The sequence below is a fragment of the Sinohyriopsis cumingii genome, chromosome 7, assembly GCF_028554795.1.
Source record: "Sinohyriopsis cumingii isolate HCF-2022 chromosome 7, ASM2855479v2, whole genome shotgun sequence".
NCBI classification, from domain to species: domain Eukaryota; kingdom Metazoa; phylum Mollusca; class Bivalvia; order Unionida; family Unionidae; genus Sinohyriopsis; species Sinohyriopsis cumingii.
Window position 1 is genome coordinate 129,781,258 of NC_142967.1, and position 14,344 is coordinate 129,795,601.

At 35.5% G+C, this 14,344-nt stretch overlaps 1 protein-coding gene across 1 annotated transcript in view; it reads left to right on the top strand.

Annotated features, from left to right (window-relative positions):
* Positions 1-7,847, top strand: part of LOC149796115 (igLON family member 5-like) — a 62,999-nt gene extending 55,152 nt beyond the window's left edge. Inside the window, exon 5 of the mRNA XM_089964197.1 lies at positions 6,606-7,847. Within this exon, the coding sequence (XP_089820323.1) occupies positions 6,606-6,895 (290 nt within the window). The 3' untranslated portion in view covers positions 6,896-7,847. The remainder of the gene's footprint in view (positions 1-6,605) is intronic.
* Positions 7,848-14,344: the final 6,497 nt, after the last annotated feature.

A 14,344-nucleotide genomic window follows, 5' to 3' on the forward strand; every position in this document is an offset into this window, starting at 1 on the left:
TCAAATAGCTGCTCCTTTTCTTTTGAAAATTTGACATTAATTTGTCCAGCTTCTTTTTCACATAGTTTATGAATTTTCGCCGATAAACTTCAAGGACTAATTCATAACACTATAAGATGCATTCCGGAACAAGATCATAGTCACCACTTTGCTGTAGTGACATTCAACGGTAAAGATCACTAGCTTTACCAGTAAGTACACATTGTAATAACAGAATATAATGCTCCCTTGTCCATTTCAAATTTTCCGCTATGTGTTCAAACCAGGGAAATATTTGTCTGCTCCTTTCTCTTTGAAAGAGGGCACTTACCTAGTATTCTTTGTATCATCAAAACCAGAATTTGTATCTAAAGTGGGTATGTGCTTTTCACTTGTAAACTCTATTTCTTTTATTTTAAACTGATATTCTCTTTCTTCCTTCTTTCTTTGCATATGTCTCTCTCTCTCCTCTTCTCCCATTGTAAATGGATTAGTTCTTTCTTTAACTGTATCTATTTTTTTTAGAAAGATCATATTTCTTGGCAACTTGAATCAATTCATTTTTTTCTCAAAAGGTCTAATTGTTCCTGGGTAGGATTTAAAAGAAAAATTTCCACTTTTGATGACATTGTAAAAAAGTTTGCTGATTTCACTAAAGATTTTAAAAATGTAGAATAATACTTGGGATTTTAAAAAAATCAAAAATTAGGAGAATCTAAATTTCAAAAAACAACATTTTCTGAAATATTTTAGCCAAAATTCATATAGCCCAGGGACAAGAGCCCAATATTCTTTTATACAGTAACAATAAAAGAGTGAAGACATCAAGCTTTCTAAAATTTAACAAATAATATATTTCCCTAGAGAAGTAAAATAGAGAAAAATAACTTACGGTTTTAAGAATCAAATCCCCCCCCCAAAATAATCCAAGAATAATCCAAGAATTAAAAAATAGAAGTCTTAGTAATAAAATGTTCTAATGAAACTGAGTTCGAATCCCTATAAAATCCAAAATGAATGGCGATGACGTAAGCTATGGTCAATGTAGTACTGATGTGTCTACAGTCCTTTGTTGAATCACATAAAATATTATTCCAGTATTTGAATTCTTTAAATTTCGATAACAGTATTTGTCCAAGAATTTATTTAGATCAAAAGTATTTCCTGGGAAGAATAATCGCTTGGAATCCAAATAATTTGAAGAAAAATTAAAATTTAAACTCAGACTGGTCACAGCAAAGACAAACACTTTCACGTCTCAAGTGTTAAGGCAAGAATACTATTATTTCTCAATATATCAGTATTAAATCTGGTGACTGCGCAATACGGATGCTGGTCAGTCCACTAGAAAAAACATAGTTTTGAAATAATTGCTATTTGTTATTTGTCATGTACTTCAAGTACGGCCATGAATTCACTTTATGAAACTACTCTAAGAAAGGATAAAACAATTACTAAAGTTGTTTACTTCAACTCACGAAAAATGGTCAGGAACTTGGTCAGCATTAGATACGAAGTAATATTATTGGTGTTTGCGAATAACTTCACTGAATTTCTGGAAAATGTCAACTAAAGTAAATAAAATTACGTTACAAACGCGTGTAATGGAAAAATATTAAAACTAGCACAAAAAAAACAATTAAATTAATTCAAATATAAATTAAATAATATATATAATACTATAAAGAAATCAAAATGCAATGCGATTTCATATATAATTTGAATTAAGACTGCGAACAATTAAGAGTTTTTTGCACCATTCAGAAAGTACACCAATGGTCCTGAATACTCACCCATGCAGATTCTGATGAAATACCCAGACTATACATCAACCGAAGCCAAACTGCTGACGTATGTAAATTGAAAGAGTAGAGGGACATGCCACAATTATTCGGAAGTATACGTGTGAGCATGCAGAAATAGAGAAAGTGTTGGAAATCATGTTAGTTGTGAATCTCTCATTAGCCTAATGTAAATGAGGATACAGGTTTAGGAATAATCTTCCAAGTAAGAATGAGTTCTAGTAGCTTTTCATAATACAGATGGAGACAGAGTCTCTCAACATTGAGCGAGCTCTCACTGTATCCGTTCTACCGGAGGTAAAGTTAGTACTGATGTTTTGAAATGTTTCGCGGACGACATATCCAGACTAAATTCTTTTAACAGTTGTAAGTCTATTGGTATTAAGCTTTGTTTTCGGATGGACTACAATTAGTTATGGCAAATGATATACAATTCCGTTTCCAAAAGTACCCGTATGCACTGAATTTATCAAACACATGATTTGTTAACTCTATTGTTTTCAAATGTAATGATGTATATTCTTAGTTACCATTCTACAAATGGTGTTTTATCAAAGTCACGGACAAATTGTTCAGTAGTTCCCATCATTAACACTGATATAAGGTAGCAAAACGTAATAAATTGTTATATATAATAAGGAAAAAACTTATGCATATCTTGGATTTATCCATAAGAAATAATGACATTTGATAGTTCATTCTCAGATGTTTTAATATTTTCTCCATACTGGAACTCGGGACTTTAATTTAAAACTAAAATGCTGTTCACTGTTTGTCTGGTTTAATAATGTCTACTATTCATTTAATGGTTAATTATGATCCCAGTTAAATATTTCACCCTGTCTCTAATCTGTTCTTTTATTACTAATTATACAGTCAATTGTACTGTTACAATTGTGTAGAATTTAAGTAGGTAGTTAAAATCAAGGTACACAATTTGAAAGGAAGAATATATATGTTTAATGCCCTATTTATGCACAACAAAATAATACTGAACTGTAAGAGAAATGATTTAATACATGCATTGTAAGAAATACAGGATACATGAGTATATGCATTCCTCTCTCTTTTCTCTCTCTCTCTCTCTCTCTCTCTCTCTCCCCCCTTTCTCTTAAACATGCCAATATTCATTATTACCAATATTTTACATCAAATTCATAACTAAAATAACTTCAATACTTAACTTAAATATTTTAAAAATAGTTGGCTCTCTCTCTTTTGGGGGCTACTCATTCACAAGAATATGAATGTGAAAGACTGATTCCCAAATCAGTGCTAGGGTGTGTGATTTGGATTTCTAACAAAGCTTTAACAATTTTTCAATGTCTGCAGTGTGGCAGTTTATAGTGATGTCTAGCACTGGGGCATCATGCTGCAGACATGCAGTATGATGTCACACCCAGTCACATTATCCTGACAACAGGCCGACCACTCCTAACACTAACTTCATAATGCTGAGCGCCTAGCGAGGCAGTTGTTAGTACCATTTATTTTATTCTTTGGCATGACTCGGCTCGGTTTCGAACCCACGATCTCCCACTTCCGAGGCGGGCGCTCTAATCACTAGGCCACCGAACGGTCCAATAAGCAAGGCTGACCCCCGTTCAAGTAGAATTGGTACTAGGCTGATCCCAGCTCAATGTAAAAGACTGATTCCCAATCAGTGCTTGGCTGATCCCAGTATTACAGTGTATTCTGGGCTTATCCAAGATCATGTAGAATTGGTGCTAGGCTGATCCCAGCTCAATGTAAAAGAATGATTTCTAATCGGCGCTAGGCTGATTCCAGCATTATAATGTATTCTGGGCTGATCCCAGCTCAAGTGGAATTGGTGCTAGGCTGATACCAGCTTCATGTAAAAGACTGATTCCCAATCGGTGCTAGGCTGATCCCAGCATTACAATGTATTCTGGGCTGATACCAGCTCAAGTAGAATTGGTGCTAGGCTGATCCAAGCTCACGTAAACTCTGTGCTAGGCTAATCCCACCATTCGTGTATATTCTGTGCTGATCCCAGCTTCAAGAAAATCTGTGATAGGCCGATCCCAGCATTATTTTATATTATGGGCTGATCCCAGCTCAAGGATAATTGGTGATTGGCTGATACCAGCACTAAACTGTAATCCGGGTTGATCCAAGCTTCAGTGGACTGTGCTAGGCTAATCCCAGCTCAAATAAAATCTGTGCAATGCTGATCCAAGCATTCAAGTGTATTCTGGGCTGATCCCAGCTTAAGTAGACTAAGTGTTAGGCTGATCTCAGCATACTAATGTATTTTGGACTGATCCCATCTTAACTAAATCTATGCTAAACTGATCCCCGCATAATAGTGTATTCTGGGTTGATCCCAGATTCGTAGAATAGAGTTAGGCTGATCCCAGCATAAAGAAAATATTATTATAATTTTCCTATTCAAAACTAAAAGACGTTTATTTAATGGGCATGACCTTTACGTTATTAATATAGCTTAAAACATCTGATTGGGGAAAAATATCCTATTCCATACACATGAACAACATAAGGGCACAAGCCACGATGTACTCATTAATGGGTGATGACTGTGGTGGTGGCGGGCCCAGCACAAATCTATAAGAACAGTTTGTTGCGGAGACTCAAAATCCATTGTCTGTATAGGCTCAGCAATAAGGTAGACGAGATTCAGTCCTACACAAACAGTCTTACACTAACAGTGCCACAATGGGCCCCGAGTGGCCGAGTTGTCTAAAGCGCTTACCGTTACGGATCGCTGCCATCTCTCCTCTGCGTGGGTTCGAGTCTCGGATTTGGCTAATGTGGGTATGTGAGAAAGCTTGCCAGTAGCTTCTCGTGGGTCGTTGGTTCTTTCCGGGGTTTTCCCGGGTTCTTCCTCCACCATTAATACTGGCCGCCACGTATAGCCTATCTTGTGCTGAAAAATTGCGTTAAACCCTACAACAGCAACAGCGCCAGGCCTCTCACTGAGAAAGAAAATATATTTCAAAGCTGGGCAGAACACTTCCCAATTAACAGGGATATATCAACAGGATGCATTTAATCGACTCCACTAAGTGGAAATCAAAATATTACCTTCTGATCCTAAAACACTGAAAGAAACAGTGAAAGCTATTTACTTGCTTTCAAATCAACAAAAGCATATGCTACACCAGTAAAAGTCTACATTAAAATGTCAGAGGAACATACAGTATTATGAAGTGAGGCCAAAATAAATTATTATAAATTTAAACACTGGAAACATACTGGTCAGCCAAGAATTGTTACGTTGTGAAAATGGTGTTATCCAGAACTCCCTCGAAAAACTCAAAATAGTTCCAAAATATGGTATAGTCAAAATAAGAAGTACTTTATATTTCCACCGAACAGCCATAACAAATGTTTTTCCTCTCAAATAATATATAGGTACACCATAAAAAATATAATTCTGTAGACTTACAACAGGAACACAAGAAATGATATAACTCCAAAATAGGGATGAATATAATTGCTCAGTTCCAGTTCTCTCCTTATATACGTACGACGGATCTTATTACTCAATTTATAACGAACATGCCTATTTATGCGATCTACCCAATCAATGGAAGATTACTAAATGATTCTAGAACTGTCCAATCCTCATCAGCCAATGAAAAATGAATGTAAAGTCGTAATGATGCCTTATTATTAAGATTATAATTAAAAATTGTCAAGATATACGTAATCATCTATGTACAGAACCTATGTAATTCTACACTCTTAACAGATCCAGGTCATTGAGGCAAAGTCTGACTAAAGATATTCTATACAAGTTACATAGCCATGAATAAAAAATACTCAAATTATATAAATGTCATGTACAAGGTGTTACAAAATATATAAATATACATAACACAAAGATGTCGGGATTGCAACTACCAAAGAAGATCTTCTATGACCAGCTGAACGAGGATCTCAGGGTGGTCAGAAAGTAGGATTCAAAGGTATCCTCAAATCATCATTGAAACACTGCAACATTGACCATGGTACCTGGGAAAATTTCATACAAGATCGCTCCAACTTGAGAAGTCTCATCCATACTGGAACTACAGACCTTAAATTGAAGAGGCAGTGCGGAAGCGTAAATCACAGAACTGCAGCACGTCTTCTATTTATCAAAGAAATACAAGCGCCATCTCCTCTCAAGTCTGTGGGGCCCCGAGTGGCCGAGTGGTTTAAAGCGCTGTCCATTACGGACCACTGCCATCTCACCTCTGTCTGCGTGGGTTCGAGTCTCGGATTCAGCCAATGTGGGTATGTGAGAAAGCTTGCCAGTAGTTTCTCGTGGGTCGGTGGTTCTTTCCGGGGTTTTCCCGGGTTCTTCCTCCACCATTAATACTGGCCGCCATATATGGCCTATCGTGTGCTGAAAAATGGCGTTAAACCTTACAACAACAACAACAACTCTCAAGTCTGCCACAGACAGTTCATAGCACAAGTGAGCTTGATAAGCCACTCACGCACTCAATCAAACCAAACCAGTTAGTGATGTCTTGTTCTTCTTAGAGCTTGAAGGACGAACAATAAATCAGACGGTTATCGCTTTCTCAACTTTGAAATTACTTTCATCATTTGTATAGTTTCCTGATCTTGAAGGGCTGGCACATAAACAATAAAATAATATTTCATACAATATCAAACACAATATTCCTATTTTCCATTCCATTGAAACTAAATTTCTACGCTATTTTACGACAAATGTTTATTTAGCTTCAACATGATCGATTTGTTCCACATCAGTGTACACGTTGACATACACAGAGCGAATATTCAAATAATCAGTCCTTTGCTGATAATGCTTTTTGTTCTTTGTAGACGGAGCCAAAATAACTAACCTGTCAGTGGTAGAACGAAACATTGTGAACGAGAATAGTACTGTAACACTGAGTTGTTATGTAGACAGCAACCCGGAATCCAACATCACCTGGATCAAAGAAAGAAATGAAGCTACCGTAAAAACAGATTTTTCCATGCCTCAAAGTCACCTGGTCTTTAACAGTGCTCAGTGCCTTGATACCGCCAACTACACATGTCGGGCAAGCAATGGTTTGGATAGTCATGTAGAGAAAACGATTCCGCTTCATGTTAATTGTACGTCAATGTAATAACTTCCACATCATAATTTGTCTATTTCTTAACACTTTCGTGGAAAAAAGAACGAACTATAAATAGGCCTGGTATTCTGTTAATCCATTTTACATCTCGCCTTTACTTATTTAATCGGTGTAGAATGTCAGATATGATATTAATTGTACATTATAGACCACTGAACCCGTTCTATCACTCTGAAATCGGTTAGGCAGATACCATCCAATTTGTACAAGTTTTCAAACATATTTCACCCAACCTATCATCCGACAATTTAATTTTTGTAAATTCTTAGACCACCGTTTTCCTCTCAGTCAGTTGTTTATGGATAATAACTTTCGACCATTTCATTATTTGATGTTGTTAATTTTTATTACTTGTTTCTGTAATTTGCTTTTGTCTGTGGGGGAGGCTAGTTTTTAAAATATCCAGATCATTTTTTGCAGGACATCTGCCACCATATTATTTTATTATCGCTATACCACTAGGTTAACTTAACATTTTTTTAATGTTATTTTGAAACGCGTCTTCAAAGTTCTGCTTTAGTTTCCGTATATGATTGTTCTAATTCTAGTTGTTTTTATATACAATATATGTACAAACTGTACTCTGAGGGGGATTTTGGCTGCATCGTATGTTAGCATAATATTTTGATATCGATTTGTTGTACAATGTTACCGACCTTGTACTGTCTGTATCGACTGATCCATATTGTTTAGCTTAAGCTTCTGTACACACGAAATCTAGATATCGATTTCTTGTTATGTACGTCATATAAGTTTTCCCCAATATTTTCTGTTCTAATTTTAGTTTATGTTCTTTGTCTCTAAATTATATGTAACGCATTGGCATTGCATTAAAGAGCAAATCGACAGAACTCATCGTTACAGCCTACTGATAGCTAATATCCAAATCTTGCAATTTAACAGGTTTGCATAATATGCATAACCTTGGTGTATGAATAAACAAAAGTTCGCTACTGGATTTGTAAATGTTTTCCATTCTTCTTTGAAAGAATTCTGGTGGGGTTAAAAAGGAATGCCCATTTTTTGTAACGTTACCACCAACAAAACTTTTATTATTATTGAGACATCACCACAAGTACTAAAATTGTCATAACATACCCCACCACCATAATCGAAACTAACATATTCAAAATATGTTTTATAACAAAACAATGATGAATAATGTTTGTAGCAATACGGATATGCAAAACCTAACGAAGTTACTGCAAGGCAGTTTTAGATTCATATGTTTGTCATTCACACAATAGTAGCATTAGATGATTTTCACGTTGCCAATGAGCTATTCAAGCCTAATCACAAAGATAAGTTCACTTGTTTGCTTTAATATGATCTTTCATCAGCTGAGTTCTACTTGGAAATCATTTACAACAGAATATCAAATATGATGAGTCACATCGTCAAATGTCAGTTTTGCATATAAATGGCATCACACTGGTGTGCCATCCACTTAAAAAGATGAAACCAGGAAAAAACAATTCTTCCTAAAATGAACTAGCTTGTTAATGGGAAAGGAAGAGTGCACTCGATATCTATGACAAAGATGACACACTAAATCTCAGAGTCATTATGCTATTAACTTAAAGAATACAATTTTCTCTGTCAGACTATGCAGACTAAAGTTTAAAGAAAAGGGGCTCAAAATATCTGTAAAGACCTTGCTTTGCTAACAAATACATCTGAACTGAATGTTTTCCTAAATGCTTCGGTATTTACGTATTTATACAGGTACTTTATATAATATATCCATTGAAAGAGCAAACTACTGACTTTTCGATTGTCATTGGATTATTTTCAGATTTCTAGAATATAAAAATAATTATATTAATTAATGTTAAGGTCATCCTCGAACCGACTTTCGATCCCCTCCAGTTACGAAGGTTTATTGCAAACATCTTGGAGATGCAAAATTACGATACACGGTGATATCTTATCCAGACCCAACATTTGTATGGAGATTCATCGGAAATGGCAGCGAGAAAAGAGCCCTACCAAATGACTCAGTCCAACATGACTATGCTCAGCATTCCACATTGACATTTAAACATCTGAACCTGAAGGACTTTGGATTGTATTCAGTCACCGCTGAAAATCCATTTCCGCCATCTGCAACGGTGGTGTTTGAACTCATTGTAGCAGGTAATGTAGCTTGCCGAAGCAGAATAACTATATTCACAATATAAATGCAAAACGGTGTGAATTTGCAAATCTGATCTATATTCTGATCGGAATGGAAAGCATGCACTTAATCGGACATTATCTACGAGATTTCTTTTACAATTCCGACCTGCTTACATTGATTTTAGAATTTGACATATTTTGCATTAACACGATGAATAGTATACATCGGACATTAAGCATTATATTTTCTGGCTTTTGGAAAGATACGGACTCAATCTTTAGTGTAGCCTACCCTAAAAAATATAGTTACGCTAAAACGGAAAGGAACCTTTACTTGCTGTTAATGTTTTTAAGCAAAAGATAATTTTTAAGTTCGTCTGAATTATTGCTAGATTTATGATATACCCTAGAGAATGCATGCAAATACGCTAAGATGGTTTTAAGCATGGGGCTTGTCACACACTAGTAAAACAACCGGCGAAGAGGTAAGTAAAGTACAACCAAATAGTCCAGTCCCAAACTTATTACTTGAAGATATGCCAAAGCTCGACCATCGCTATCAGGCGATTTGTGAAATACCTAAAACCTATCGTATATCAGAGAGTACTTAAGATCAAATACAAATACAGACCTATCGTCTAACCATAGTGCAGATTTTCAATCGAAGGAAAGAGAGTCCTATTTTCAAATCCTCTCATAACCTTTATTCCCGAACATCAGGCTAAGCTAGATAGTGAATGAGCCAAGTTGGAATATGTGAGTGGAGGTTGGCAGTAAAACAGTTATGAGAGAAATACAAAATCAATATATTAGTAAACCATGTGATGTTGGTAAAAGAAGAATGACCTAGATAAAGCACATGCAGTTCATGCTCTAATGTTTTATAAAGGGATGAATATGGAACTAAATGAGACTTAATGAATTATTTTTTAATGTAAACCAAACTCTGTGTGTAATTGGTGTATTGAACAATATAATAGCTTTTTAAAATTGTTCTCTTCACTAATTGCAACCATGCAGTTACATGTTTGAGTTCTAAGAAACCATTTTTACATGTTAAATGAAATTAATTCTCTCTTACATATCGAAATAGTCAATATTATAGAGAAAACTGTTATATCCCATGGAGAAAAACAATCTTCTTTCCAGTCAGATACCATTAATTGATTTCATGGAATACTTTTTGTATTTGCTTTAAGTTAGCAGAGGATCAAAGTCTTACAAACAAGAAAAGAGAAAGCGGAACGTATAGAATAGGAAATGGTAACTAATGCTGATAGTCTTAATGATCAATATCCGCTAATACTGACCAAAATTCAACCACGTACAAGTTCATGTCTAAGGGAATGCAAAGTAGAGGACACTTTCAGGAGGGATTATAATGCTATAAGAGACTCACACAATTTTAAAAACGAACACAAACCTGCACATAGACGCACACTTGCATATGTTGTGAAGAGGGATAGACATTATTCAATACTACAAAAAAAAACCCACATGCAAACAATATAACACTCTCGAACACAAATGAGTGTTGGAAAAAATAGGTGGCGTGTATGGAATGTTTCCATTTCGAATTCATAAAAAGAGAAATGATATTTAGGAATACATACCAAATATATGCGGCTGTATTACATAGTAATTTTTCCTTAGGGGTAGGGTCATGGCGCAAAAGGATTGTTTGTGTATTAACAAAGCCTACTAACATATTTCACATCCTTTATCTCTGCGCGCCGTAAATTTCTTCACACAATTGGTCAATATTCTAAGACTTTTGTCAAGCTTCAAACAACTTTGTAGTGTTGTTATACATTCCCTATAGCAATATGACCGTGTCGTTTATATCTTTGATAACGCATTTTTGTTAACGCCTCCACATAGACTTGGTAATCTGGATGGATTAACATAGTGGAGTTAATATGTAATGACTATACACTAACCCACAAGCCTTGAGCAGCGCATTTTGATGCAAACGCAATTTTCCCTCCTCCATCACCACTACGATTTCAGAACATAAGTCACCCTGGACTGAAAAAGCATTGTCTACAGACCCTCATAACATAATGTTACCCAGAAAAATCATTTGTGATCTTTTATCCAAATCATCATGATAATTAAGTATAACAGCATTATGTACGGCAATTAAGCTGGCAATTTCACGCAAGCTCAAGGTCGATACGTGGGATATTTGCATACTATCAGCTCGGGAAAAGTGCTTACGAAACGTAAGTTCTTGAAAGGAAAAGGAGGCATGGAAGCAGCAATATTGGCATGGTGAGGAACAGGCAAAAAGATAAGCACTCAGTGACATTGTGTTAGCTACAATTGGCCAAGATTACAGCGCTCCTGACGATGCAGATTTGAAGAAGAGACAACTTTATGCTAATTATAATAACTTGTTAACCATGTGATAGGAAAAGCATCGAATCACTCTTAAATCTCAGTGGACCTATACTAATACCAACTCTACATGACGTGTCAGTTTAAAAAAAGAGTAGTTCTGAAATCATCATCCATCATAACCTGTGACTTTGTAAAGGAATAAATTAATGGGAAACTCATTATATACTAACACATACTTTATGTAAATCTAATGAAATAGTGTAAGCTGAGCCGACGATAAACCTTGTTATCGCCAATCCAAAGAAAATGGATCCTAATTAATAACGTCGGAGACTGCCAACGACCAGAAACACAATGGGTCATTGACATTGTCGAGTTTACAAAGAACGATAGGCTGGAATATTTTCAATTTTAGGCATTAAAACACACACACGCACTAAATAAATACATATATATTCCCGCCTATCGTATAAGATTATAAGGATTTAGTTAAAGATCGAAGCCTCTGATCTTGCACTACAACATTTACTGTTTGTTTAAGAGAGCGTTTCCTTATGCAAAAAACAATGAAGAAATAATAATTTTTTTTTAAAGTTTCTGTAGCTGGAAAATGGAGTGTATGACGATAGCAAGCTGGAAATGTCATAGGCATTAGAACTCAGGCCACTTTCACCACCATTGTCGACCTTTAAAAGGTTAATTTTAAAAACACGTTAGTGTATTGTATTTGCAGTGTATTGCAAATTGTCTATTTGCAAAGGGAAAACTATAAATTTGTGCACAAGGAGGAGGATCTGCAATAATCCTCCGTATTCATTCCTTGTTTAGTGAATTAGCGAATCAGTTGATCACTTGAGCTGGGCATAATACAATATTGATTTTGCAAAATATTTTGCTGCTTATTATTATTATTATTATACGAGGTGATTTAATGATGTCTCTGAATTTCTATCGTTCTTTCTTTCTCTCTTTCATTCTCTCTCTCTCTCTTTCTTTCTCTCTCTCTCTCTCTTGCGGCAAATGCTGCAAATAGCGTGTCTAGTCTTGATATGTTTTCAATCACTTCCACGTACCAAAAAAAGAGATGTTCCTCACCACTGCCAAGCCTCTCTTATATAAGCAGCGCCCCAAAAATCAAGATCACATATAGAGGAAAGAAGAATGAAGAACCAGAATATAAGTAACAGATTGGGAGTGGATTTGATACATTTTGGAGCAGATCAGATTTGGTGACGCACGCGTGTGGGCAGGAGGAGCAACATAATTTAGAATAGCAACAACTGGAGTAAGAGTGAAGGCCTGGATACGTGAGGATAACATATTCATGTAGCTCATTCCTCTCCATGGATCAGTGAAATCTACGCTGATGGGGATTGATTTAGTCTGCTTGCAAAGATTTGTATGAGAGTTGCCCACACTAAAGCAGGTGCGTCCATTGCGAAAACAACCCTTCTCAGTTTTGCAAAAACGGTCATGTTGAGCCCCACGTCCTACGTCACCAAGTATTAGAGAAACAACGTACTGATCATTTATTCTCTCACTCTGTTTGTTAATGTCAATTATCTTTGCATGTATTCCAAGCAAAATTTCAGTATCTTCAAATTTGATTCAAAGTTTGTGATTGTTTGTACGAGCATGAGTTTGTTGTTAAGCATTTGTAAACTTGTGTTAATAATCATTACATCAGCATTGTTCATTTGTTTTTAAGTGATAGTTTGTTTTGCGTATTATACTGACAGTGTGGTGAGTTGTAGGAATATGTTTAATTCCCAAATAGTATGGTGATTTATAGGAATATGTTCAATTCCCAAACACTGTACCCTCTATTTTACACAATTACAATGAACATGAACATCTTTCAAGGTTGTTAGAATTGGTTAATTAGGCTGAATTTTGATCAGTAAGAAGCTATATTGGTTAGTTATATTGAGTGTTATGAACCATTACCTCTCATACCTTCACTCATGAGCGCTTTTGTTTCTATAGGAACTGGTACGTATAATTGGGGAATATGTTGGAAAGTTATCAGCTCCCAACACTATACAAATATTTATCATATCAAAAGAAGTTATTATGTTTAATTAGACTTGGAGATTTGCTTTTCAAGGCGAATATTTCACTGTCACACTGTTTGAGTACAAATAGGTCAATCTGTTAATCATTAGGTGCAGTTATCATTCTATCTGTTTCTCACTGTCTCTCTTTCAACACCTGTCATGTTTCATTCCATTAGATGGCCACATATCCAATCATATTCCTTTTTAATAGGTGCGCATCGTACCCTATGTCAAGTTTACATCTGATAAGTGGTCATAGTGACCCTTTTTTAAATACCTATAGGTCGACATAAATTCAGTTAATGTTAAAATCGCACAGTGTCAGTTGCATGACAAAAAAGAAAGGACATATTTCTCATTTTCAGAAGAAAATATAAGCCATACCACAGAGACGAGACTATTGTTTGTAGGAGTTGCTGCAGTGTTTATTCTTTGCGTTGTCGTGGTAATCTCTATTTGCATTACCAAGAGACGGGGATGTCCACAGAGTACTTGTAGGAAAAAAGGTTAGTGTAATTTGCCACCAAAGTCTTGCATGATATGCATTTAGCAGATATGCCTTAACAGTTTATGTTCGACAAGGTGTATCAGATCCATAAATCTCAGGTCAAGATCATGATATATTTGTTCTACTCTAAATAAGACAAATAGATATATGGAAAATATGGAAATAGAAAGTTGTACCATATTGATTATTACATCTTCTCTACTAACTGTTTCGAGTACTCTGTGATACCTTTCAACATTGGACTTAATTGAGATAAGTGAGCTTTTTCATTGTCAACTCACATCATACTGATATAAATAAAAGTTGTTGTATTAACTGTATTGTATCCTATGAAACTTACCGCTCGTATATGAAACTCAGCATTCATTGGTTCTTGAAAAAATTGCTCTAAATCGGAGAACTATATTAGACGGC